The sequence below is a fragment of the Anser brachyrhynchus genome, assembly GCF_964034855.1.
Source record: "Anser brachyrhynchus genome assembly, chromosome: 4".
Lineage (NCBI taxonomy): Eukaryota > Metazoa > Chordata > Aves > Anseriformes > Anatidae > Anser > Anser brachyrhynchus.
Window position 1 is genome coordinate 71,202,836 of NC_137698.1, and position 27,217 is coordinate 71,230,052.

Consider the following 27,217-nt stretch of genomic DNA (forward strand, 5'->3'; position numbering starts at 1 on the left):
TGTCCTCACCTTGGGCAGGGGGCACCGATGCGCCCAGCCTTGTCCCTCCACACTGTTGGGACTGCTGAGTTTTGTACAAGTCATTGCCAAAAAGGCTTTTACAATAAGCCATGCTAGGACTTCCAATCCTTTAAAATGCCATCAAGCTGAATACAGGTTGATCCTGGACCGTCATTAAATCAGAAAAACACTTCTTTTTCCCAAACAACGAGCATTTAAAGTTTTAAGAACTCATGAAAGAGAAAGGAGATATCTCTGTATCCCTAAGTAATTCCCAGGAGGAGTCCAAAAGGAAGAACAACACGATGGAGAAAAGTGGAAAGAAATTAAAGAAATAAGGAAAATAAGGAAAATAAAGAAAAGAAATAAAAGAAATGAAAGAAAATCTATTTTACAGAGGTTGTTTTATTGTGTTGGAGAAACTTTTCTCCTAAAAAATGAAAAGGCAGTGTATCACAGAGAGATGAAAAGATTATATCTGCAACAGTGGGCCAAAACTGTGGGCCAAAACCTATGCCTAAGCTAAGGCATTGCTCCTAGCCTTGGAGGCAACAGGGCCAGAATAGAAAGTGGGAGCTCTGGGATGCTTCCTGCGTGCTGCAGAGTGGGAGAACCTGCTCAGGGATCTCCTCATGTGGAGGCATTACACTATACCAAAGAGCACCACAAGGCAGATGTTGGCTTTCCCTATCTGCAGCCCCACTGCTGTGTCACTGTTTTGGGCTGGTTTTTGATTATTTTTGGTGTCTTTGATTTCATGAAGCTGTAAGATCCCTTGCAAATGGTTAGATCACTGGAAGATGCTGACATCTGACATGTTGCTGCTCACTGCATGCTGGCACTGTTTAAGAAGCAACGGTTTCCGGATGGTACAGATATTTGCTAGTCTTCCAGGAATTTGATCAGGGATTTGATGCTTTTAGCATTCAGACAGTATAACAAGCATCCTTCCTTTCTTAAAGTGGAGTAAGAGCTGTTATGTTTTTTCATTGTATAGGTCCTCCAATGACTTTTTCAGGCTCCTCCAGCAACCAGGGTAAAGTGAGATCCCTAGAGGCACAAATACTTATTCTTTTTAAAAAAATACTTTGGAAATTAGAAAAAAATGCTTTTAGACACTGGAAAAAAAGCAGGAATGAACAACATACACTTCCAGATTTATTGTGTAGTTTTCTCTTCTATATGGAGTGCTGTGCAGCACCTAGACATGCTTTGGAGAGCATTTTTTTTAAGCAGGGATAATTCTTTAAATTGAAGTCCAAATCACAAAACTTTACATGACAGCTTGCTGCAGAAGATAAAACAACTTTATAGTAGCCAGTAAATAGACAAAAATTCTTCTAGGCTCACTTCTCTTATCATTTCCTCTCACATGAAGTACAAGTGAAATGCTGGATGCTACAAGGAGAAGAGATCACTGCTGTGCTTACTGAGAACACAGAGAATTGGACCCGTTTTTGTGACTTGGTTGGGTCTGCCTGAGACAGATTAAAGGAAACAGTGGCTTCTCATCCAGCTGCCTATGCTTGTTAAAGGAGAGACGCTTCATCTTTTCTCAGAAGCATACATCATTAGGGAAATACTGTCTTGCTGCATTAGAATAAATTACTATGCAACAAACATATGTTACAGCTAATTGTGCTGGAAAAGAAAAAAGCATTTACTGCCTTGCATGGTTAACATGTGAAAGTGGATAAGGAAAATGAATTAGCTTCATAGACACTCTTTCAGTTAAGTCCTGAAAGCATAGATATCCATGTTGGGTTTACAAAAGGGAGAGATTTAATTTAGAGGGATTATTTAATAAATCCACCAGTGCCTGAGCAGGAAGAAATAATGGAAAGGACGGGATATTTGATTACTTGTTTAGCCTGCACTATGCCAGCTAGAATACGTTTAACATGTCCAGTCCCTGGGGTCAAAATCTACTGACACACTCTGATGTAGGTCAGGAATAAGCCTGGGGGGCCCTTGGGCTGTCTCCTAATTTACATGAGCATAAACAAGAGCAGGCACCCAGCCTGCAGACCTCGATCGCTTCGTCTGTCAGAGCTGCGGCCACATCCCCTGGGATCACAGGGTGGTGGGCAGCATCCCGTCCCACATCTCCACTGCACGAGTGGAGAAGACAAAGCACTCAGGAGGGCCTAAACCCACAGCCCTGACAGCTGCTGGGTTCTCTCCATGGTGGGGGCATCTGCAGAGATGATATAAATCATAATTCACTCTGAGTCACCATCAGTAATGATGGGAGCCGAGAAAAACCTGGTTTTTTTCACTATGAAGGCAGAGGAAGAGGGAGCATATAGCAACTCCCTCACCTTACAACAGGTCCCACAGAGGTAACTTACCTTGAACACGGAGGTTATGCATGAAAATGTTCCTCAGATGGCAGGACAGAGAGTGACAACGGGCTCTTCCTTCCTCTCTTTTGCCCTTGGTCACACCTTTGATAGAAAGAAGATATCCAGGAAGGCTTATGTAAGAAATTAAGAAGGGAACGTTGACAGCACCAGAAACCCAAAGTATTGCAAATGTTGCTACCTGGAAAGGCAATTCCATGCCCAAATCTCCAGGAGTTATGCACTGACTGCTTTATGTGACCACCAGACATTTGCTGTCTAAGCAACATCCAGCCATTGTCTAGTAACAACCTAACCTCTCAGACAGCTCCAGGCACATGAAAACTTATCGGTGCAAACATCTCGCATTCTGCCCCCCGAATATGCAAATAAACAATATGCAAATATAAAATAAGCATTTATATGCATATATACAAATTATTGTGAGTAGCAAGCACAGATGTTTGACATAAATTTGTTGGTTGATATTAGTATCTCATGTCAAACTAGCATAATTTGGAATTGTAAGGGGGTCAGACCCTCATCTCAAATGGGGGGGGGGGTATTTTTGGAGTAGCTCTTGTGAAACAGAGGGCTTTTCTCATATTTATACTGATGTAGTCAAGATTGGAGTCTGACCCGCCCATAGCGTGGAGGAGTTAAAATGAGATGCAAATCTCAGCTCGTTTCACTGCTGTGTGGATGCAAATGCCACGCATTGCGTTACGCGAAGCAAAAGCCCTCAGACATCGTCCTGCCTAATCAGGGCTCCGTACAAGCACAGGATTTACGAGCTGCACATTAAGTCCCGTGATTTACGCCACTTTCCCTGCTCAGGTTTGCTGCCTTCCCCCAGGGATGGTATCTGTGTCCGTAGGCACTTTCTAAGATTTCTATGCGCTACCTCAACAAAATGCCCTTTCATGAGGCCAAATACATCATATCAAGAAAGCAACTGTATTTCTTTCATACTGTTTTAAGCTCAGTCAGCTATATGAGGTGCAGTAGCCAGCTTCTGGAAAATAGTTAGCCCTGTGTGTACCAGAGTGATAAATTAATACAGAAATGGTCTATTAATTTAGAAATGCCCGTTTCTGTTGCTGGCCACAGGGCACTGTGACAGGCATACAAGGCCCCTCTGTTTGTGTCACCATGTTACATGCAAAGCAGGTAAACTCTGACGCAGATGCTTTTCCAGCAGCATAGCAGCCTTTTCCTTTTATTTCACTCCTGAAGTGACATTTTGGTGTGCTCAAAATGAGTTCAGAACAGGTCCAGTGGAAAAAAAATCAAGGAAATACCACATCCTATAGCTTCTTCTCTTTTTTCTTGCAACAACACACTTGAGATGGGCCTAGAAATGAATAAGCATCTCCAGGAGAACTGCACCTCACTTGAATTTTCTTGGTCAGAAGTTATACAGCTGGCAGAGGGAAGAGCCTAGATCATATTTTCACTCACCACTGCATGTAAGCAGGAGTTTATTGGCATATGTGCTGCAGCTCAGGATTTGTTGAACTGCACAAGGCATCCAGGAAGTTAGCACAGTCATATTGATAGCTAGGACTCTGATGCTTTGAAACATTGTGTGTTATATGGCAAATGCGTGCCATATCTGAGGATGGAGGAGTCTCAGAAAAATAAATAAATAAATAAATAAATAAAAGAAAAAAAAAGAAAAAAAAGACATGCAGCAGAGAAAAGAAAAGGATAAAGAACATTTTCCTGTTTCTAAGCACTGACACAACTTTTCATTGAAAGGGAGAGAGATAAATACATATTTTTAAAAAAATAAACATCCATCTAGGCACCAGCCCAATTTTCCAATCTTTCAGATTTATAGTGTGCCTTGCATACTGCTTGCATCTCCTTCCTTACAAATACACCAACTTCTGCGGGCTAAAATCTTGAATAATAGAAATTAAAATGAAGATAAAAAGTTAATGACATGCCCATTTTATTTACATCCCTATTCCCCACCACTTGTTCATTCTGGACAGCATCCAGAATAGCATTCAGGGACCTAAAGTTTAGCTCAGGAAGAATCTAAGCTCCTATATTGAGAAAAGCAACCCAAAACTAACCCTTTAGGGCTTGACCTAAAACTAAACCCTTTAGGCTTTAGTCACTTTAATATCACTTATTTTCTGATGACAATGTTGTTAGCTATCTGTTCAAACTGCTGGAAAGTCTAGAGCTCGTGTCTGTCTTCATGGCTTGGGTGCTCTAACTGATAGCCATAACAAAACGCGCCAGAGTTCTTTCAAGAGAAAATGGTGATCCACTCAGCTTGCACTGAGATATGTTTTCAGTTCTTGCTTCTCAGTTTCAGACTCTGGACCCTTATTTCTTCTAGGTGCAGAACTGTAGCCCTGAATTATGAGCTACTTCTGGATAAGAGAGCTTCTACTTTCCACGGGTTCAGACTTTTCTTCATTCACTCCCAGTAAATACCAGCAATAGAAATGTGGGGCTCACTCAACATCCTATGTTTAATTATTTTCAGGGGTTACAGCTCTAAGTATCACAAATGCCAGCATCTCCTTTTTGGATACAATGCCTTCTTTTTTCTTTTCTTTTTTTTTTTTTTTTTTTGAATTGTAAGGTGAGAAACCCAGATAACATCTCTTCTCAGGCATAGGCAAAGTGCTTATTCTTAGTGATACAATGATTTACATAATAATGTCATGAGGAAAGAGGAAGAGGAGCTGCACTTTTTTGTAGTGCTTCTGCTGGAGAGGCAAAGAAAAAATAGGCAAGAGTTTGCCTTTAATACGTGGTCACCACCTGTGTGCTTACAGAAAGTTGTCTGTAAGCAGCTGCTAATGTGACCACAGTAACATGTTCATCACAATGCCTGGATTAAATAAACCTGGTGTAATTCTCCCACTTTACAGCTGTGGTGCAGGAAAAGTCCTTGAGCTAGTGTATGAACCCTGGGACTGTCCAGAATGAGCTTTTTCTCCACATGCCCATAGAGAGAATCAGGGCACTTTAGTCAATATTCATCACTGCATATGTGAGGGTTATTGACATGAATCATGCCTGTTATGCCTTCTGCTTTAAGATGTATTCAGTGTTCATCTGCAGCAGAACAAAACATGCGACTTAACTAAATATCATTGGGCATCTTGAATTAACATGTCCTGCAAAGCAGAGCAGGGTAAAACCTCTTGGCCAGCTTCTTCCCACTTACCTGCTGGGAGATCCACAATCATTTACACCAGCAGAGACACCAGAGTTTGCTGCAGGGATTTATAGGATAAAATATTTTATAGGATAATTTATAGGATAGAGTTTGCTGCAGGGATTTATAGGATAAAATCTTTCCTGTGACAGTAGAAATACTTGCAGTAAAACAGAGACCTATGAAGGTGAGATCCAGCTTTGGTGCAGAAATACCAACCAGGTACAAGTCAGGCCTGCGCTGGGTTGAAATGTAATAAATAAATAAACAAATGAAGTTTTCCTTCTCTCACAGCTAGAAAGCTTTTATTCTAGTCCAGAAATGAGGACAAGGAATTCCCATCATTGTTTCATGCTTTTTTTTTTTAAGTCCATTTTTCAAAAAGTAATTTTGAAATGTTCTGGGAAATGCAGGGGGTGGGAATGCTAATCTATCATCCGCTTCTGATAGCGTTTAATTAAAAAACATAGCTATTAGTCATCTGCTACCCTACCACCAGGGCTGACCTGACAATATCTTAACACGCTGGTGAAAGAAAAATTGAAAAGACTCTTTTTCATTGTATTTTATCTTAGCAGTGGGGGAGAACAAGTATATAATTTAAGGGAGGGCAAAGACAGATTCTCATGCCAGTTTCTCAGGAGGTTAACCCAGTCTGGATTTTTTCTAACACAAAGGTGTTCTTTCTCCTGTTATAGCCAATGTGACTGTTAAAATAAAACAAGCAAATAAACAAAAAACAGAGAAACTACTATGGAAGAAAACTTGAGTGATCAAAGCTATCATCCTCCCCATAGGACCTCTAAAACTTGCATTTGTAGTCTCCGAAGAGTTAGATTTCTCCCCCAGTGGAATAAGAAACCAAGAAAATACAGACTTAATTGAAATCTCCCACACCCCAGTCTTTCAGGTGGCCATGATCTGATGAGATTCAGGCTCAGCTTGGCCCATGTGCTCTCAAATATCTCTTCATCTACTTGTTGGCTGGACACATACCTTGGTGGAGAAAGCCCTAAAGACACGATACCAGGAAATGGGCAAAAGCCAAGGCAGTTTCAATTTATACTCATTTGCCTTTTCTGTGGTTTAGCTAAAAGCTACCCTTGCTGAGAGGTTCAGCATCATATTCCAAAGGTTGGTGGGAGACAGTAACACAGACAAACACATGACAAAGAAAAAGGCCAACCATGAAGTTCAGGTCCAGGTCCTGGTTCCAGAGTAGGATGGAGATGCAGATATGATTTCAATCGTGGTCCAGTTTCCAGGTTAGTCGTGAATAATATTGACCTTAGGCTGCAGTAGGACTGAACATCTAGGAGTATAAGAAAGCCACCTGAAATAAACAGTAGACTTGACAAAGAATGAAAATTCCCATCACCCAATTACATAGGTGAGAACTGATCAATTACTGAGAAGAGAATAAGAATTATAGACTTATAGTACCTTAATTATGGTGTATTTAAATGTGCCTTAATCAGTCCTGAATTCACATGCTTATTTCAGACCACAACTCTGCCTGAAAGAAAAGATGTGAGAACAGCCGTGCAATCCTAGACCAAATGTCCATTCACTTGCTGGCAGAATCTAGAGGCAGCTGCTCAGGAAAAATTGGAATATTCCTAAATACTTCTACCATGTACAGCTTCTTTTGGCTACACATGAAACCTGTGAGCCTAAGCAGGTATTTGTAATAGGTCAGTAATTCCGCTGCTGTAAATCTTGATGCCTTGGGATGGACAGAAGGATAGAAAAGGAGGAAGGGACTTGCAAGGTAAGTGCCTCACTGTGTCAAAGCAAAACTCATACTCTTTCAAGTTTCCTAGACTGCAGGTGACTCAGTTCCTATGTAAGCCACAGGTGGAGCTTCCTCTTGTTGGGCAAACAAAATAAATGTAAACAGGATTTGACAACACTCAAATTAGGGAGAATGTTAAAAATTGGAAAGAAGAGGAAAGAAAAACTTAATACAGATTTTCTTTGTCGGGTGACCCTCAAGCCCCTGAAGCCAACAGTGCCTCAAAGAACCCAGACATTCCCTTCCTTCAAGCCTAGATCAGAAATTACTTGCTGTCATTTTTCTCCTATTTCTCTTCTTCCTTATCGAGTTAAGCTGTATCTCCACAGCAGAAAAGGTGCACTCTTAAGTCACATTATGATTACTAGGGTTAAAGGAACTGCAAAGACAAGACCTTTGACAACCCCCATTTAAGTGTGAGCCTGACATTAAATGTGAGCTGTGAAACCATACTAAAACCCAAAGAACCTTATCTCCTACTTGCAGCCACTATTTCAATTTACTTTCTTGTCATCCCTTGTCCTGAATATCTACTGGAAATTCTTGTACAAAGTAAAAGTTTCAAGGCTAAGACTCAGGTGCTCAAAGGCATGTTAGATGCCTAATTTTCATTGTATGAGATGCAAAGTTGCCTGTAATAAGCCAAAGTTAAAAGGCTAGTGATGGAAACAGCTGAATCTTTTAAGACAGATGCACTGGTACCCACTTTGTAGTATTTGGTAGGGATGCTGGGGCTTACCACTCATGTCACCTAGGCTGGTATGTGGATCTAGTTTGAGATTGCTATAAAAAGAAGCTATGGTTCTACTTTGCTCACATAATTGTCAAATCAATTCAGCGGTCAGTGTTCAAGAATCCAAACCACTCAGCAAAACGTGGCCACAACCATGTGTCCCCTGGAAGACTATCACTAGCTGAAATGAGAATGTGTAGCTACCTATTATTATTCTTATTATGATTCAAACTCGGTTCAGGCTATTCACAGCAATTATGGTACTAACTTCTAACCTATCATTATGATCAGATTTTACAGTGTGGACTCTCTGTAGTGTTCAATTCTTTCTCAAACCAATGGCGAGAGATACTGACAGTGTCTGTGCTGTCCTTCACATCCTGAGGTTTTGTGAACAATGGAAAAGCCCCTTATTCCCAACACTCTGCATATATGTGCTGAGTCTGAAGTTCACCTGACTTTCTTAAATTATCTGTGTAGGTTCATGAGCAGCCGAACGTGGTTGCTTGGTGTCTTGTCATTAGCTGACCTCTGTATCTAAGAAAATAGGAGCTCTGACTAACGTTTCTCTGCCCTTTGAAGCAACCCTAGCCTCTCTTCTCACATTTTCTCATGTGAGGATTCCCTGGTGTGCAATAGGAGAATTGTATTCATGCTGCCGATGTTTTCTCTGACAGCAAGATGATGAGGCTTCTCTCTTTCTTCTCTACAGAAACATCATTTTAAATGAAACCTCTAAAACTTGGTGCCTTCAAGACCTTTATGGCCCTGTCAGCTTTGGCTGAAACTGGCAAGAGGTTTCAAAAGTTACTATGGATAAAAATGGAGTTAAAGAGGGCCAGTAAAAAATGGAAAATCTGAAATTCCAAAAACCATCAAAGGGGAATATGGTGCCATTAATGGGTTTCCCAGAAAGTCAGAAATCATCATCTTTGTTTTGTATTTTTTTTACCAAATTTGATTTCACATCAATGGGAGGTTCAACTAGCATGAGAGCCACTAACCCACAGACCTACAAATACCTTTCTTCCCTCCACCAGTGCAAAGATAAAATTACAGCAAGAGCCAACTGGGACTGAAAACCAGACATTCACAACAACACTGAATTTAGGCAAGAGAACTAATGAATTTCTGTGGTTTTCTGCAGCTCATGCCCACCTGCACGCTGCTGTAGCCACATTGCTATCAGCACTCGGGCCATGCCACGTGAAGCTACCTCAGGTACATTTCTGTGAGCTGTAGTCACACCTTTGGCTCCAGCTTATGCACACCTGAAAAATCTTTTCAAGCCTGAGGCTCTCGTAGGCTGTTGCTGGTCCAGCCCACGGCGTAAGGAATGCAGGGCAGCAACGCAGATGAAAGGCAACCCCTCCACCCCAAGCACATCACAAATGGGACCTCAACCTGGCTTTGTACTATTTGGGACTCCAAGTTCATACAGACATAGTGCCTGTGGCCCTAAGTTTCTGTGTAAATGCGATATGATAACATTTGCATGTGAAAACTGTTTTTCCATGTGAAAAAGCTATAATTACATGTCCAATATTTGCAATTGGCAGTCCTCAGTTGCAGGTTTAACAAACCATTGCAGACCTAGCAGAGGCATGAAGCGAAGAGTTAAAACTCACAGGTTTCCTGTTATGGGAATGATTTTGTCCACACAGTGATCATTATTATTTAAGCAATCCCCTGCTCAACTCCAAGTTATAAATGTGAAAAAGGTGAGCTCTGCTTCATGGGTTCTCCATGCTTATTTTTCTTCATTTGTTAGGGTGTGTGGTTTGGTTTGGTTAAGAAAGTAGCTATAATAAGATGAGACCACAGCCCACTGGATAAAATCCTAAGAATAATCATGCTAATGTTTTATTCATGTGGGAATGTTAATTAAGATGCAGCTGTAATTACAGTACCATCATCATCTAGTGGCCTGGAAGCGCAAATGTTCTTCCTGACATATGGAATAATAGAAGGCGGCTCGGTACAAATGCTGCTAACCAATACCCGGACAAACACTCAGCTACACGCATCTCCTGGCCCCCGGGGTGCCCTTCCAAAAGGCATCAGTCACTGCCACTGGCAGAAACTATTGAAGACAAAGCTGTGTTTTGCATCTCCAGGCTTAAAAAAGATCACACAGCATCCCAGGACCGAAAACAAATAAACATGCAGCTAACCTCAAAGTCCTCACTCACACCAGAACAAATGTTGGGAGCAGCAAAAGCTGGATGCTGGGGATGTTTCTCTATGTCCACCTTCGCTTGGAAGGTTTTGGTGCTGATAGAGATGTGGCACAGCACGTGCTCTTTTTTCATGGCTGTATGGGGTGCCCTGGGGCCAGCCCGCCCTGGCACAAGATATTTGGCTGCACCTGGTGTAACCTCTCCTCCCCTGATTACAGCTCTCAGCAACACAACAGGCAGGAGCTGCTCAGCATTGTTCTTCTCAACTGTTGCCTTTTGATAAATAGCGAGAAAGCAAGGAGCAGAAAATGCTCTACTTTTTACCCCCTTTGGCATTAAGCTGAGAAATAAATGAAAGGCATTAGCCTATAGTGTTTCTGAGGATGCACTTCTGCTTTTCTGAAGACCTGGCTAAAACAAAAGATGAAATCTAGAAAGGTCTGTGTTATGAAATATGTAGTCCTGTGTGGAGCCAGGAGTTGGACTTGATGGTCCTTGTGGGTCCCTTCCAAAACCAGGTATTCAACAATTCTGTGATTCTAGGTATCTAGCTCCAAAATCTCTGTAAAACTTCCCTTTGTCCTGGGTACTACAAAACAAAAACAACAAAACAAAACAAACAACAAAAAAGAAAAAAGACAGACAATATTTAGCTTGCTTATTTTGCTATCCATCATTCTAACCAAAGTTTTCTCATCTCTACACATCCACTACCGTCTTCCAAAGGTGCGTAAATCATAAAGCTTTGAATAAAGATCATCTTTTTACTCTATGCCAATGACCAGGATTCCAGTTACTTCAGTGAAAAATATTCACATTGTTTCAGGGATGGAAATCCAAGGTTTTGGCTTTGTCCATCACAAACGTTAGGAGCCATGGAGGTAGTTCAGGCTTACACTGAGAGTTTGCAAGTTCACCGCTCTGGGGCTGGATGAGACCCATCTGTAAGAAAAGCACTCACTGCTCACATGGGCTGGGAAAGCATATTTTCATTCTGCTACACGTGTGAACATATCTAAATCAGATTCTGTTACAGAATGGAGATAGTGATCAAAACACTAAATAAATGAATAAAATTACCAAAACAAGAATTCAGCTCAGGAGCATAAAAGGAAAACAAACAAACAAAAAAGCCTTAGATGAGACAAAAGGTTGTTTTTGAATTTCTGAAATGATAAAACAGCATTTTGTGGCAAATGGCAAGCCCCAAAATATTATTTTTTTCTTAAAATCCCACAATTTGGAAAATATGAACATGCTAGTTGGAGTTCCCCGATGAAAAACATGTACACTCACAACTCTTTCAAGTGCTTCCTCCAGAAAATATCAGCACAGCACTGCCACATGGTCCAGCAGGGATATTTTGATTAAAGGTGTTTCGGGCAGGTTGGTGGAGTGCACAAGGGAAGGACTCCTCTGTGCATCAGCTGCTTCATTAGTATTGCTGATCACCTGCTGTGCCCGGGGACTTTGTTCTTTGGGTGGACAGGAAAACAACAGTCATTCAGATGTCACTGCAAATTTCTTGCCTAGTGGTTGTGCTCTTTAATTGTCTTAATTTCCTAATAGTAGAGGACCAATGCTTCATTCAACCACTTAAAGCAAACAATTAGTATAACCCTTGTCAACCTTGAGGTATGTCAAATATTAACGATGACTCCTCCAATAACATACCTATCTGTTTATCAGTTATCCAGAAATACTGTACCTGTTTCCATTACCAGAGCTCTTGGGTTCAGAGACTCTCCTAAAAACCACTTATTTCATGCTTGGTACTGATGGTAGGAGAGTGGCTCTGGCCTTTGCCACAAAGGAAATATAAAAAATGAAGAGCACATGAAGCAGGTGAAAAAATTACATGACAGGCTGATGGTTTGGAGGGACCTCCTATGGGAAGGCAAAAGTTTCATCTCATTTCCCTACGCACATATTCAGTAACTTATAATTAGTGGTTAACCTTTTTTGGGTGCAATGAGAAACTGTCAACTGTGCCTCTGGCTATTTGTGTAGGTGGAGAACGTAGTCCTTCCTTCCACGACTCCAAGACACATCGAGATGTTAGCTTCTTGTTTCATGTAGTGCTGCCACTCTAATCTCCATACTCACTTTCCCACTGCTGCCTTGACCAGTCAATAGACTCTCTCCTGAAACAGAGAGAGTTTCCTTCATTTTGAGGAAATTCTGATTTCTGGTAGAAGATACCAAGACTTTCAGTTGTGTCCTCTCCCTGGCTATTTCTGAGGTCCTCTCCCTGGCTATTTCTGAGGTCCTGCTGAACTCTTCACCCTACCATACAGATATATATACACATGCAGTGTTCAGACACTTCCATAGGCGAACTGTGAGACTCACTGTTAGCATCTCCAGGCTGGTATTTAAGTACCTGTGTCCATGCAAGCTCACGGAGTGAGCCATGTGCACTGTCCCTTGATAATATGCACCGTTCATTTGCTGGCACCACTCCTGGTATGGGAGAGCACAGTCCGAGGACTGTGTCCAACCAACATGCGGACAAAAACCACGTTGTTTTGGAAAGGAAACTGATTTAGCTGCAAAGTCATGATCTGCGCCACGTTACTTGCCTGAAGGCCAGGGAAACAAGCCCCTGTTCATTTTGCTCGTTGCTATAGATGAAGCCACAGAGGTTGTACCTGGGAAATGCCATCCCAAGACTGTACAGAGACACAACAAATCAGAGCTGTTCTGGAGTAGCAATTTCTGAAGATACACGAGCAAAAGACACAATCAAGGGAAGAGTGGCTCTGTCTGGACAGACAGACTCTCAGCCCTGGCTTAAATATTAACCACATTTGCCATTTTGCAAATGGACCTGACAGTAACTGCTACAGTGTGTTCATATTGTGCTAAAACCTCGTAAAAAAGGCTCATCTTGCCTGTCATCACGGGGAATCACACTGCTGGGGAGCCCTGAGGCTGAAATAGAGCCTGGTAAAGACACCTGGATATGGAGGATATCTAATTCTTATGAAAAGCAGTAGCTCCCATCAGCCAGATGTTGGGAAGAGCACATCTGGCACGCAGTAGGGCCAGAAGGAGAGAGAGAAGTCAATCCAGACACATGTACAGTATCGCCCACGGCAGCCAAGGGACAACCTCTCATACTCCCATGGCAAAGAATGGCAATACCAATCACATCCACTTAAAATCAGACCTTTTGGCATCAGCTTCACATGCTGGTCCCCAGAAATAATAAGCTAATTCTTAATAAATGCTGGATTTATTTATTTATTTACCCTTTGCAAATCCTGAAATCCACTTACCTGTATTGGATCTTTCCTCGGCAAACTTGATTGAACCAACCACCATGGACCTTTCTGCTTCCAGAGAGAGGTGGGATGCCCAGGTGTAAGCTTTGGCAGCTGGGTTTCAAGCAAGACATTCATACTGTGAAGATTCAGATGACCACGTGAGGTACAAAGAGTTCCCTCTCCTTGCCAAGATCACTCTTTCCACAGTGTCTCTGAATATAAAATACATTTATGTTTACCTTGCTGATCAGGTTAGAAGTGAAAAGAATTTTCTTTCTCTTATTTCTTACTAAATTTTTGTATCATTATGTTGAAAGGGAAATTTCTGATGAAAGAAAATCCTGAGCAATATTCAAAACTAGAAAATTTTGCAATTTCAGCCATTTAACGTCTGGAATTTTGTTCCCCTCCTTACACCCAGGTGACTTTAAACCTCTCAGGCAACCTCCCTTTGGGAAAACTAAATACTGTCATCCAATAGAGGAGCTTAGGCTCCAGATCTTTAGTGTGGTGCGATCGAGCCCTTACCGTTTACTCCTCTCTGAGCCCAAGTAACTGGGAAGATCTGGACCCATCCTTGTCACGAGTCAGAGCATCCTCAGATTTTTTTGTGTTAGTTCAGACAATTCTGCAGTGAGTCCAGTTGCTTTAGTGAGGAAATCTGGATACATGCTAATGAGGAACCCACATCAACAGCTACACTCTACATTTATGTGTACATGTATTTTCATATATATATATATATATACACTTATATATATGTATATGGCCAAATACATGGTCACTTTGCAGTGCTAGATAGATTTTTAACTGAATTACAGTCACTGTGACTACTACAGAAATTTCCTATGGCTCTGTAGTTTACAGGGATATCTTCATGCTGTTCAGAATGGTGAGCAAACCCTGAAATATGGGAACTAACAGAAATAAATGAAGGCTGAGAGCCCCAGGGAGGAGGACCCGACCTTGGCATCCCTTCCCTGAAAACAAGCAGGGAGTTATCCCATCTAGATCAGTGTCTACAGTGTCTTGTAATGTTGCCACGAGGGAGCTCACCCCCCCACACCAGTGCTCCCCCGGTTGCACCCCTCCTTCGGCATCACATCACCGCAGCTCCCGTAACAAATGACGCTCCCCTTTATCTCTCACACCAGCAGAGCTGGTGTCAAACTCCGTCTGGTTATTCCAAAGCTCTTTTTCCAGAACTAATATAGTAACAAAAATATTTCTTGCTGCTTTCATTTTCCCACTGTTACATTCTCCACTGAGTTTAATTAAATGCTGCCTGGTTGTGAGAATGGGGCAGGGAGGTTTTCTGTCCCTTTCTGCAAAAAAGCCCACCGAGAAGGTTTCCTTAATCTCTCACCAGCATAAAATGAGTTTTCATTATGCCAAGAAGTAAGCTTCAAAGTTTTAATTAATTTCTCTGCTTACATAAGCATAACAATATTAGTCATGTTGCTCTGTAAATTGTACCGGCCAGCCTGGATTTTTAATTAAATTAGTGTCATTACATTCAGAGAGATGAAATATATTCCACCACATGCCCTATCTAGGCAATGCTTATCCTCCTCCTTGACTCCCCCTCAATTCTTTGTGGACTACATAGGTGGGTTTAAAGCTGGGCACACCAGATGAGCTTACCAGCAAACCACTTAAAAATTAACAACCACAGTTTGAAAAAGATATTCCTTCAGAGAAACAGGACCCATTCACATACACTGCAAACCAAATGAAACAAGAACCCACAGGGGTCTGGGGATGGGGGAGGAATGAATGTGCCCACATATGAAAGATACTCCTCGTTGTCTGTAATTTATGAAATATTGTAAAAAACACAACTTTGGTTTGCTATTGTAGTCATTTACTGGTGCCTAATAAAGCATTCATTTGTGTGGTGACCTCTGCAACAATTTATAGACTCGTTTAATCATGGAAATGGAAGTCTCAAAGGAACCTCAAGAGATCAATTTCGTCCCCTGGTCTTCTCTGGAGTTATATAATAAATAATAGCAACAAGAAGACCAAAACCAAAATGCATAAATAAAGGGGATACAGTCTAGAGTTTGGTCTCCTGCTGTGTTAGAGGTTATCACAGATAGATTGTCCTTGGAAAATATCTCCTCTTATTTGTAACATGCCTTAGCTCAGCCGTAACCCATACCAGATGAATTAAAGATTGACTAACGACTCTGATGTTCTTCTTACTGAGGCTTGAAGAGTGTGTATTTAATGACTAAAATGTGTTTATTTAAAAATTACATAGCAGAGCAATGACAGTCTTTTGTAAACTTCAACAACCCGTCTGCTTTGCTGCCTGCAGTTCAAAAAAATTGCCTTCCAAAACAGACACTAACCTTTGGTCTCTGCAGCCACATCCCACAGAACAAATTATTTTACATCGCATACACACACCACCACTACACCATAGACTTGTTTAAATCACTAACTGCTAAACTATTTCACGCACAGATGCTATGGCTTAATGCACTTTTTCCTGTAAGTTTGCACAAGAAGCACAAATCCTATATGTGTCAATATTAAGCTTTTGAGGGCACCAGTTTTTATGTTTGTTAAGCCTGGGAGCAGTTTTTATGTTTGTTTAGCCACCACGCAGAGGTGGAACAAATGCTCTCCAGAGTGTGGGCTGCAGTCCTGGCCCTCCCATCGTTCCCCATGAGTAACCTCTGGGGCTGCAGCCAATTTTTCCCTTCCTGCCCCACACCTAAAAGATACGAGATGTGGGTTGTTCCCTGGACCTGAAAGAAAGTGGCGAAGGTCACACACAGAGCAGTCAGGAGAAGGACAGAAATCCCAGTGAAGACACCAGTCCTTGGGTGGTATGGGTGTGTCTCAGTGCAAAACGTAGATAAGGACGTAGATATAGATACAGGTGTAGGTTTAGGTGTAGACATATAGGTATGGATACAGATGCAGGTATAAATATGGATGTTCTAGTACATTGCAGTTTCTTTATTATATAATAATCACAAAGAAGGCTCTTAATTGATCCCTTTGCCTGCATGGACTTAGGCACCCAGAACCAGCTGCAGTGTTGAATTACCCCTCAGTCTCCGTGTCAATGCGTGAGCCCAGCCTGCAGGACCCCTTCGAAGGAGCACTGACCTGAGCTTATTTAGTACCCCATGGTACTTCTCAATGGAGAAGCAAGAAAGGCACTTCCCATCCTGCAGCCAACAGCATGACGCACCCCAGCAGTTCTGCTTTCTGTCTGGGCAGTAACGACGTCTGCCCCAAACATCTTCTACACATTATTTCCTGAGATAGAGCTTCTCCCAGCATCTGGGAGGGACATGCCTGATTGGGGCTTTCAGTGGGAAGCCAGGAAATGTTTGCTGACCAAAACAGTAAAGTCACTCCTTTCCAGCTCCTTCAGGAGCTCAGCAGGGCTCAGAGTCGTAGTCTAGAAACTCCTCTATGGACAGACATAAGGGTAAAGGATACTTCAGCCTTGCTCCAGCTTGTTGCTCATTTAAGTGTAATACGGACTCTCCCCATCACAGCTCCCTGGGACTTCTGGCTTTGGGGACAGAATAGCATTCCCCATGATGAAACAGTAAGCGTTCAGTCAGCTGGAGAATGGCTGACTCCTGATGCAGTAGTGAAATCATCCACCTGAAATTTAGGAGCAGAATCGTCTGGGTCTGTTTCCTTTTGCATATGTAAAGACAGTCAGAGGTAAAGGAGTGGCTTCAGCTAGAGAAACTGGAAGCAACCTCCCAGTGAAATAACAAACACTTGTTTCGTGTCCCAAGGCACACCTCAGAGCTCAGGAATGAGGCAGGTCTGGAGCACACACCTGAATCTCTGTTAAAAATCCAAGATAAGCTTTCTAAGAAGTGGAGCGTGATGGGGAGAGAGGGATGAAGATAGATTTTTCCTCGTCCTAGCAATTTTTTCCTTCATTAAGCACAAGTGAATGCAACTTTTTTATTTTTTTAGCCATTCAAGATCTCAGAGCCAGCCGTAAGGCGAAAACAAATCAGGACTGAGCAAGGCCAGGTCTAGAGTGGGCTGAAAAAACTGCTGGCCTAGCCTGTGCACTAGGGACATTTCATGTCAGTGGAATCATCTAAAATGAGAACAGCGGACGTCACAAAGTTTTGTATAGGTGAAAAAATGGTACTTTACCTGTGAGCAGAAGCTCTGAGCTTCCTTGATACCACACACTAGCTATGTAAGGAGGCAATGTATGCTAAAGAGAAGCTGCCAAGAGCAGCTTGAAATTTCAGCATCCTGCTGTCAAAAATGAAAAATTGGAGCGGGATTAAATAAATAAATAAACAAACAAGCCTAAACTGTAGGAGTAATATGCCATTCACTTTTGAGTTGTGGTCTTTGAGGCTGTGAATTCTGCTACCGCTCTGCTATGAAAGGATATAATAGTTATTATTATTATTAATTATTATTAATTGTTATATAAAATTATAAAATTGAAAATTATATTTTATAAAATATAAAATTATATATAAAATTATAAAATGTATAAAATTATATATTATTATATAATATAATGTTATAATATATAACATAACTATATGTATATAAATATACATAAATATATTAATAAATATATTAATAGATATGATAATTAATATATGATTATAATTAATGTAATTAATATATGATTAAATATAATAATTAATAAATATAATACAAATATATTATATTATATAACAATTATAATATATTATAATATATATTATATATAATATATAAAATAAAAATTAATAAATAATAATAATAATAATAATAATAATAATAATATGGAATAGAAGGATGGTGGAATTAGGTCACTATCATAACTTTCCCAGGAAAATGTAAAGTACAGATGAGTTTTGTTTCCATTTTGGGGAACAATTCCTTTGAAATGGTAGAAGTAGATCATTAATGGAAGCAGCATAATGCAATGAAACTACTCCAAATTAACCCCACTGACAACCTAGCTCAAAGCAAATACAAGTGTCTACAAACAGTTAAATGATCCCTGAGTGAGTGTTATGTATGTTTGCAGGAGCTGAGCTCAAATTATAAAACTGTGATCTGGATTTTGGCTGAAACTTTCGAGTTCAAGAATGTTCATAACAAAGGTTTTGCTTCATTTTGACATTAAATACGGAGATGACAAGTCACTGAAGTGTGAAGGCAGGAGATATTTATGAGGAAACATTTAAGTGAAATGAATGTTTTCCAGCCAGATAAAAATAGAGTATAAATTTTCAGACAAACATTTAAAAAAATGTTTTTGTTTTTTTTTTTTAAGTTTTAGGGCAAACATTCTAGAGAAAGAAACTGCTCTTTATAATAATGTTAATTTAATTGGAAGTTCAATTTCCCCAATGGATAAAGAAGAATGTGAAATACTGAGCAGTGGAGAAGCCCTGGTAGATCAGGAAGGATTTGTGGTCTGTAGGTATGTCTGCACTGCAGCACAGAAAGCAATAGGATGAGATTATAGGTAATTCATCTGAAAAGTCTAGGTTAAAGAGGAGAGCAATGCATTTGTGTCCACTATACAGAGGGACAAAGAGGGACCATAAATTTATTCAGGAAACATACCTAAAAGCAAAAATCCTTTCACTGTGTAGCCATTTTCTGGTTATGCAGATCAGGAAGTATTTAGTTTGGCTGAATCAAGGGCTAAGATGACTAGTGACTTAGCGAATAAATAAATCAACAGGGGCCTGACACCCCATTCAGCTGGACCAATTTAACTCATGAGCAGTTGTTCTGAAATCATTCAAGTTCTTTCAGCACACAAATGGTAAGCAAGATTAGACCTGGGGTGCTCAGACCCAGAGAGGAGCCTCTTGCAGCAAAATATAATGATTTAATCCTTTATGCAACCAGAAGTTAAGGAGGACTACAGCTTTCTTATGTCCCCAGATAGAGAGAAAAAGGCACAAAGAAACAGGTCAGTGACATCTGGTGCATACTGTTGGCTAATACCTAATTGCATCCTTTGGATGTAGACAGTGGTAACAGCAAGACAGTTAGATTTTTAAAGAGGACTGTGAAAAAAAAAAAAAAGAGCAGATTTGTATAGAAAGTTTAGTAATGCAATCTCTGATAGATCAGATTAGCTGCTGACATGGAAAATTATCTCAGTGAGTTGCTTTAGGTAAGTGGTGAGGGAAATGAAAAAATTCAGAGTAGCTGCCAAAAGCCAAAAGTAATTTATCCCCCGCTCTGGCATAAGAGAGACCAATGGGAGAAAGGCAAAGTCTTCTGAGCCCTTCATTTCCAATGGTGCTTCATTTACACAGCTTATACCACAGTAACAACCCTGTAAAGGACCTGGGCTTCTAGAATCTGGTAGAGTACGGATAGTAAAAGAAAACCCCTCAGGAGAAGGCTTTTTCCCACCTTCCAGGTAGTATTTCACAGAATGACAAGCATGAATTACTTGCCCACTCCTTTTCAACGCCCTCACGCTGTCAGATGATAGCAAGCATCCCCAGTACAAATGAGAAACAGGCCCAAAATTCCAGAAAATAAAACTGTGGGATTTTTTGAATGCCTCAGTAGTTGGTAATACAGAATTATGTAAATTTAGGTTAATTAAAAGGATATGCCAGTACATACATATTTTCTGAATCTAGAAAATGACACGCTTTAGAAAGCAGGAGGCTGACTTTACTGGGAAAAGCAGGAAAAAGGCCTTGGGAATCCATTACCACAGATACTTTACAGGGATGAAGGTAGCATTCCATGTTAATCCTTCTCTGCAACCCTAAGAATTGTCACACCTTTTCCACGTAAGGAATTTTCCCTTTCATCTAAGAAACTGTCTACATCTTTCTCTCAGTTTCCCATGCTTTATGTGCATCAGAAACGTCTCCACCAGGAGTCTTTGCATGGAGAATTATTTGCAGCAGTGGGGCTTTTCTCCCTCCTACAGAGTCTCCACCACTAACAGAAAGTATCTGTAGATCATCAGTCAGGCTATTACGTTAGTCAATCACTACCTTTGCCGTGCAGATACTGTGCTGAGGAGGACTTTGCCATGGATATCAGAAGACTCCTTCCTAAGTTTTCCCATCTGCTCTCCAAAAGACTGCTATGAAGATCCTTGTATCTGAGGAATGGAGACAAACATGATAAACACAGTAGGTTAGAGTTGTGGGGAGACTTTAAGATCAAATGTTAACAATTTTATTCCATTGAAAATACTCTTATGACAGAGAAGCGTTAGGCAATGAGTAGCACTACAAGTGGCTTTGCGGGGAGAGAAGGCAATGCTGTCAGGAGCTCTGCTCAAGCTGCCTGGGAAATCTGCTCCATGGGAAGAGGTTTTTTTCCAGCATGATGATGAGATTGTTGTCCTGACACAGAACAGCAATGGAAATTAAAATATATATATTTTTAAGCAGGATTCTGAGGCTCATGGCTACCTCCTTCTGGCCTATCAGGGTTTATATCTCAACACAAATATTTTTTACCTTTCATTCAGTGTTTTAAGCATCCCTACAATAAAATAGTGAAGAAGTGTCAGTCACGGTGTCTTCACTTGAAAGAAAAACTTTGACAGTGCCTTAATGACTTTACTTCTCCCTTGGTTACACCAAAACTCGTGCTGAGCACCCATTTACAGACTTCTAGTGGACGCAAATAAAAAGGCACTACCGTGGAGCAATGTGGCTTTTTAGCAATTAGAAGACAATGTACAGAATTTACTTGTCAAACCAAAAGCAGAAATGCTCCATCTAAGAAATTTCTAGGCAAGGGATTGTTACAACAGAAAAGTCAAATGTGTAAAACAAAACCACAGCACAGAGACATTTTCTAATAATTATAGCTGCAAAATATGAATTTTGGCACGGTTTTTTGCCCTGGTGGGGTTTTTCATTACGGTCAGCATTGCTGTGGTACTAGCCAGCATGTTCCCTGGGTTCCTGAAGACACCTGTGCATTTAGTGGTTCAGATGGAGTTGTATGCCTGCGTGAAACAGCAAAGATGAACAAGAAAATGACTGAACTCTGTCCTAGCTGTTGAAAATCTTCAAAAGAATTGCATCTTTTAGTTTTTCCCCCTTCCTTATTCAGACAAAAAAAAAAAAAATAACATCTGCCTGTGCCACCTCAGCAAAATGAGAGTTGAATGCACTGCTTCTTATCCCACTCCCTCTTCTCAATGGGAGAGCAACGAGAAGCAGGACGTTAGGACGAACAACTTCCCAGCTAGTTCTCAGCTCTCCTGAGGAAGTTGTCCTACCTTCCCCAGCTGCAAGATATCAATGTCAGCTGTAGCATTAATGATGGAGAGGTAAGTCATGCTTGATGACAGCTGGACAGCGTTTGTCAAGGACCCTCAGTTCTTATGAGCACATCCTCCCCATCTTTACATGCAGATATGAAGCAGCTTTGGGAGGCAGGTAGCAGAGGTTAACCCACTTCTGTGCTCAAGACAGTGGTGTGAGTGAGGTTTTACAGCTCTGAGATCCACAGCAAAGGTGAGGGAAGCTTCCATCAGTCTGTAGATATCTCCAAAGGGGACTACAGGTTTGTTTATTCAGTGTCCTACTCCCATGGGGGCTGCATATTGCTGACAGTAGGAGCACATCTCCAGAAACAGTCATGAAACTTGCACCACACACCTGCATGGCTGGAGCTTCCATTTCTCCACCCAACAAAGTGTTTGCATGTACAACACAGATAACTGCAGAGGCAGATGTGTGCTTAATTATCCAGTTGGCACAAGCAAACGTGCAAACATGTGCTGTCATTGCACAGGTGCATGTATTTCCAGTTAGTTACTGCATAAAATATTCTCCTCTGTGTCCTTGCCACAGGAAAGATGCAACAGATCCAGCAAAATTATTAGAAGCCAAAAAAAAAAAAAAGAGTCTGTTAAGTCTGTTTTGTTAATACCTTAGAGAACACAGGAGATCTTTCTTCAGTCAGTTTTGCATATGTCTTTTAGCCTAGCCCAAAGACCTACTGGGAAAACTGCCTTTAACACCAGGAAAATAGAAGCTGTCATGCTTCAGAAGAAAAGCCAGCTAACAGCTGTGGTTATAAATGACTTTTTCCTTTAGATTTTCTTCTACAAAGTTGAGCATTGAAGGTGTTATGATACTCTCTTTTGAATCAGGTTTTGATAAAATTAAAGGGATTACAACTGGATGTAGTTACACTGTCATATATTAAACTATTAGACTTCCATCCAAGGATCCAGAGACAAGCCTGCACCAGGATAAGAGACCTGAACAGCCACTTGAACTTCAACTTGTCACTAGCCTTTTGGTCTAAGAATCTTACACTGAGAATTTTATATTAAGAATTTTTACACTGAAGGTCTTACTTTTACAAAGAGAAAATTGAAACAACTGGTTCCATACCAGAACTTCTACATCCCAGATTCAAAATGAGCCTTCCCAGTACCCTGAATCCAAGGTCTCTTTCTTATCTGTTTAAAGGACACCTAAGTCTATATTTGCAGTAAGCTGAGGTTTGTGTAAATGCCAACATACAGCTGGTGTTAAAGGTCATTAATCCCAAAACCAGACTTTTGAATCCCATGGTTGTAGGTTGTCCTACCAAGTTTATTCCTGACCAATAGGATGGGCCCTCATAACTTAAAGTCGCTGTCCTAGACCCCTCAGTAATGCAAGGACTGTGGTTTCCATTTTGCTGGGGAATGCAAAGCATCCTCTGGAGATCAGCTGTGGAGTTATCCAGCAGTAAGAGGGACAACACCATCTCAGGAGAGAGACATTATGACAGAAAAGATATAGGAGCTTAAGGCAAGATCCTGCTGAAATGCATGTGGTATTGGCTTGAACCTCACAGTACTGAAGCAACACCAGTGTATTTCCCTACCTACTGTGATACTTTTCGAGTTCCCCACAAATTCAAAATGTCCACTTAGCAACGCTTTTCAGACATCTGGTAATTCTACTCTTGATGAGGTCTTTGGGATACATCATGTGGTTACCAATGCCTTTGATTTTTTTTGAATGGTCAATAAAAAGAAATATACATATATTGTCCTACATGCTAAATCCCAGGATGTCTAGTAATTATATTAGGATTTGCTTAAGATGCAGTCCACCGAAGAGAGGGCAGCACTGCTGGTTTGGGACAAACTCTAGGAAACTTTGGAGAGTTGCCTGTTAATGATTCACTTCCTTTCATCAAAAGGAGGAATTGTAATTGAATTTTTAAAGAAAACAATTCCGAAGAGAATCTGTGCTACCAGTAAAATGACTCTCAGGTCAAAAACTTAAGGAAGATAAAATACCAGAGCTGCCAGACAAGAGTTCGTCCAGACCACTAGAAGAAAATCAGACATTTCCAGACTCGTGGGGAAAATAATGAACCCAGCAAACTACCCTATATTTACGCAAGTTTGACCAAGACCCTGACTCACTGACATTGAGTTCTGTAAATCTTGCAAGGAAAATCCTATAAAATATCAAAGACAGTATCAATATTCAAGCTAAGTGGACAATTTCGTAATTTTAAACTCGTTCTCTTAACATTCATCCCTCAGCCAGTTGCATTAGCCAAGGCTGCTGGAGGTCATCAACCTGCAATCAACAAGTAAAACTAAGATCAAGAGAAAATGTTTCCAATAGAAGGAACGTTCATATATCATCCAGTAAGCCACAGTTCCTAAACCCTTTCCTCATCTTCAGCCATGTCTCTGCTGTAACTCAAAGCAAAGAGCATTGTGTTAGTAGAGAAAGAGTGAACACTTCAAATATTTAACCCAAAAATGGTAGCAAAGAAGGAACTGTTGACTGGTAGTTGATGTAAGAACTAGTGTAAGGTACAAGTTAAAGTCCCTAACCAGACATCCTAACAGGGGCAACTGGAGAAAAAATAATTAAAGGGATTTGATATGTTTATGACCAAGATTATACATGTCTGTTGCCTCTGTCAGCTGGAGCCCTCTTCTGGAACCCTTCCAGTCCCGTAAACTATGTTCCCATGGACCAGATTTACCAGAGGATAAAACCCCATTGATGTATTGATGTCACCCAAAGCCATGCATGCTCCAGGCTCTTGATAGGTGTGCGCTGCAAAATTTCTCTCTTATTGTTGATCCCGGCAACTACCGGCAACATAGCACACATAATAGATTGGGAAAATGATCTCTGCTGGTTTTGAAGTTCTCCTGGATGAATGGTAGATATCAAAAAAGGGTAGTTTTTGAACTTGTGACTGTAGAAAAGTTTCTTGGGAAATACGGGTGGAAAGAAAAAGTGGGAAAAAAAAGAGCACAGGAGACCTCCTTAGCAGTGGTGGGACACATGCTGAAGGACACGCTGAAGGAGTAATTACAGACATAACTCCAGAGTTGTTCTATGTCCGTGATGTCAGTGGCATCATGGAGGTTGACGTCGCCCTACACACATGTTCATGGACCACCACAGATTCAGGAACTACTTCTGAGACCCATAAAAGGTGAGCTGCCATAGCTAAGGCACCTGTCCTCATAACTAGGATGCCCATGGAGATTCTTCAGTGCCCCAAATACATTTTGGAATACCATTCAGACCCTCCTGGCAGGGCTTCAGCTTGGACCAGATAGCCTAAATCCAGGGAGATTTACCTTATTCAAAGCAGTATCCTGTCAATTCCAGTTGTAGAGCCAAAGAGTTTCAAATTGTAATTGGACAGAGGACAATTAATATGAATTGCTGGCCTGGATGGGACCTTTTGATATGGTCCAGTTCAGCAAGATTTGGAAGTGACACTGTCACTGCTTTCCAGCCTAAGGCTTGCTTCACAGCCCCTAAAAAGCCTAAAGCTTTCTGTCACAGAAAACCAGAGCCTGCTCAGGAACAGCACAAATCTTTCACGCAGAGGGAACTGCTGAAAACAAGAGTTAAAACATCAGACACATCTGGACATAATCCATAGGCAAACTTTCCCTTGAATTTGAACTTGGATTCAAAGAATAGAGGGTGGGGAGGGAGGCTATAAACCCTCCTGTGATGTGACAAGTGTGGGTTGTTCTCATTAAGGTGATGCTGTGCTTTTAATTAAATAGTCGCCTCGTTTGGCTCTGAAGTGTCAAGTATAATTAATACGACATTGATTACTCCATGGTAATCTTGGGAGCTGATTTTTTTTTTCTCTTTACATTGTTCAAAGGCCACACACTGCTCTGATGGAAATGGGACAGTCCCTTTGCTACCAGTCTGGATTATATCTAATTTCTATTCTTGTATCTTGTTTTGCTGTCTATCTTTTCTTCTGCTACTGAGTGCTCAGCCTTACTTTCCTATCAAAGGCCTTTTAAACCTTTGTGCTGTTGCAATACACTTGATTACCCCAGGAAAGCCAGAAATAGACACAAACAACCAAGCATCTAGCTATCTGCCTATCTAAAAATGCAAACACTCGCTTACAAGGGTTAAGAGGGATATAATTTTAACATATGTACACACATACACACACCCGGTGGCACCAGCAAGTTGCAATATTGTGACTGTAGTGAATCACAGCTGTGCCTACCCCTGCATCTTCCCGCTGCGGCTCAAAGGAGTTTTCACCTACAATTTTCTAGGCTATACTTTTCTCATATATGAATCTTTTCTTTCTCCTTCTTCCCAGAGGAAGTGAAATGCTGGCTTCTTTCCTCACACTCTCTCAGAAGGAAGGACATGCATGAGTTCATGCTTTACATCCTTCACCTTTCTTCTGAGATGTCCCCAGACATGCAATGAGAACTGGCATTTTGTTTTTCTGCTCTGTATAACATTTCCCCGCTGACAAAGTTAAATGTCATGACTGACATGAAGATCTCAATGCCTGGGTTTTGCTGTGAGATTTCTGGTGCAATCATCTTCTCATTGCTTCACTGGGTGGTGCTCCCATACAGAGGACTTGGGTACATTGGGTTGTGGCTTTCTTTGTTCTCCTACCTCCCTAAGGAACTGGCTCTGTCTCTACATGAGCTCTCTGCCTGATTTTCTTCCTGTGATACTTGTTATCCAAATTCTCAGAGACACACCTGAAACTGAATTTCTCCTTGCTCTTTACGTGCTTTATAAACATAAAGCCCCATATAGTAAGTACTACCTGTTGAATCATACGGCTGATGGGATTATACAACAGGGACCAACACTATTGAAGGAACACAGGCCTTCCCAAATGATTTATTAAGCACAAACAACTGTGCCTGGCAGGCAGACCCACACCCAGCAAGGCTTTCGGTCCTGCCCAACTCCCAGCTTTGTCTTCTTTGCTTACCAGAGACCCCAAGGTTGGTGGCCCGCAGAGACATCTAGTGACTGAACAACATACTGCTGGCAAGCACAGGCGTGCGATGGGCTGCTTGGGTAAACTGTGAACTTCCTACTTGCTGTAGATATTTACTAAATCTAAATATTTTTAAAATAAATAAGAACCGAAGCCTCTCCTCCCAGTGGCCCAACAGGATGCTCTTCCACCGTTTATCTTGGTTGAACAAAGGAAGTTGTGTTGTGAGGAAGCATTACTCAGCCTGATGCAGATACAGCTCGTTAGTACGTTGTATTTGCCCAAAATGTCTGGATAGGATATAGGGTATTCTGCAGAAGTTCAGCCAGATAGATGCGTTCCTTTGGGCTGGTATAAATCATGGGGTGCTGAACTGCTGGGGGAAGGAAAGGGATTGAATAATTTACTGTAAAAGCCATTCGGGTCTTTGTAGCCATGTGCATGTGCAGACCTGCTTCATCTCTAACCACCAGAG

General features: G+C 41.1%; 1 protein-coding gene across 1 annotated transcript in view; it reads right to left on the bottom strand.

Moving 5' to 3' along the window:
• The window catches only part of LOC308195133 (uncharacterized protein), a 40,542-nt gene extending 18,685 nt beyond the window's left edge, over nt 1-21,857 (bottom strand). The window contains exons 1-5 of the mRNA XM_080592083.1: nt 21,609-21,857; nt 20,496-20,605; nt 13,519-13,718; nt 6,716-6,862; nt 2,352-2,447 (exon numbers count right to left, since the gene is read on the bottom strand). Of these exons, the coding sequence (XP_080448209.1) occupies nt 2,352-2,447; nt 6,716-6,862; nt 13,519-13,564 (289 nt within the window). The 5' untranslated portion in view covers nt 13,565-13,718; nt 20,496-20,605; nt 21,609-21,857. The remainder of the gene's footprint in view (nt 1-2,351; nt 2,448-6,715; nt 6,863-13,518; nt 13,719-20,495; nt 20,606-21,608) is intronic.
• Between the last annotated feature and the right edge of the window lie 5,360 nt (nt 21,858-27,217).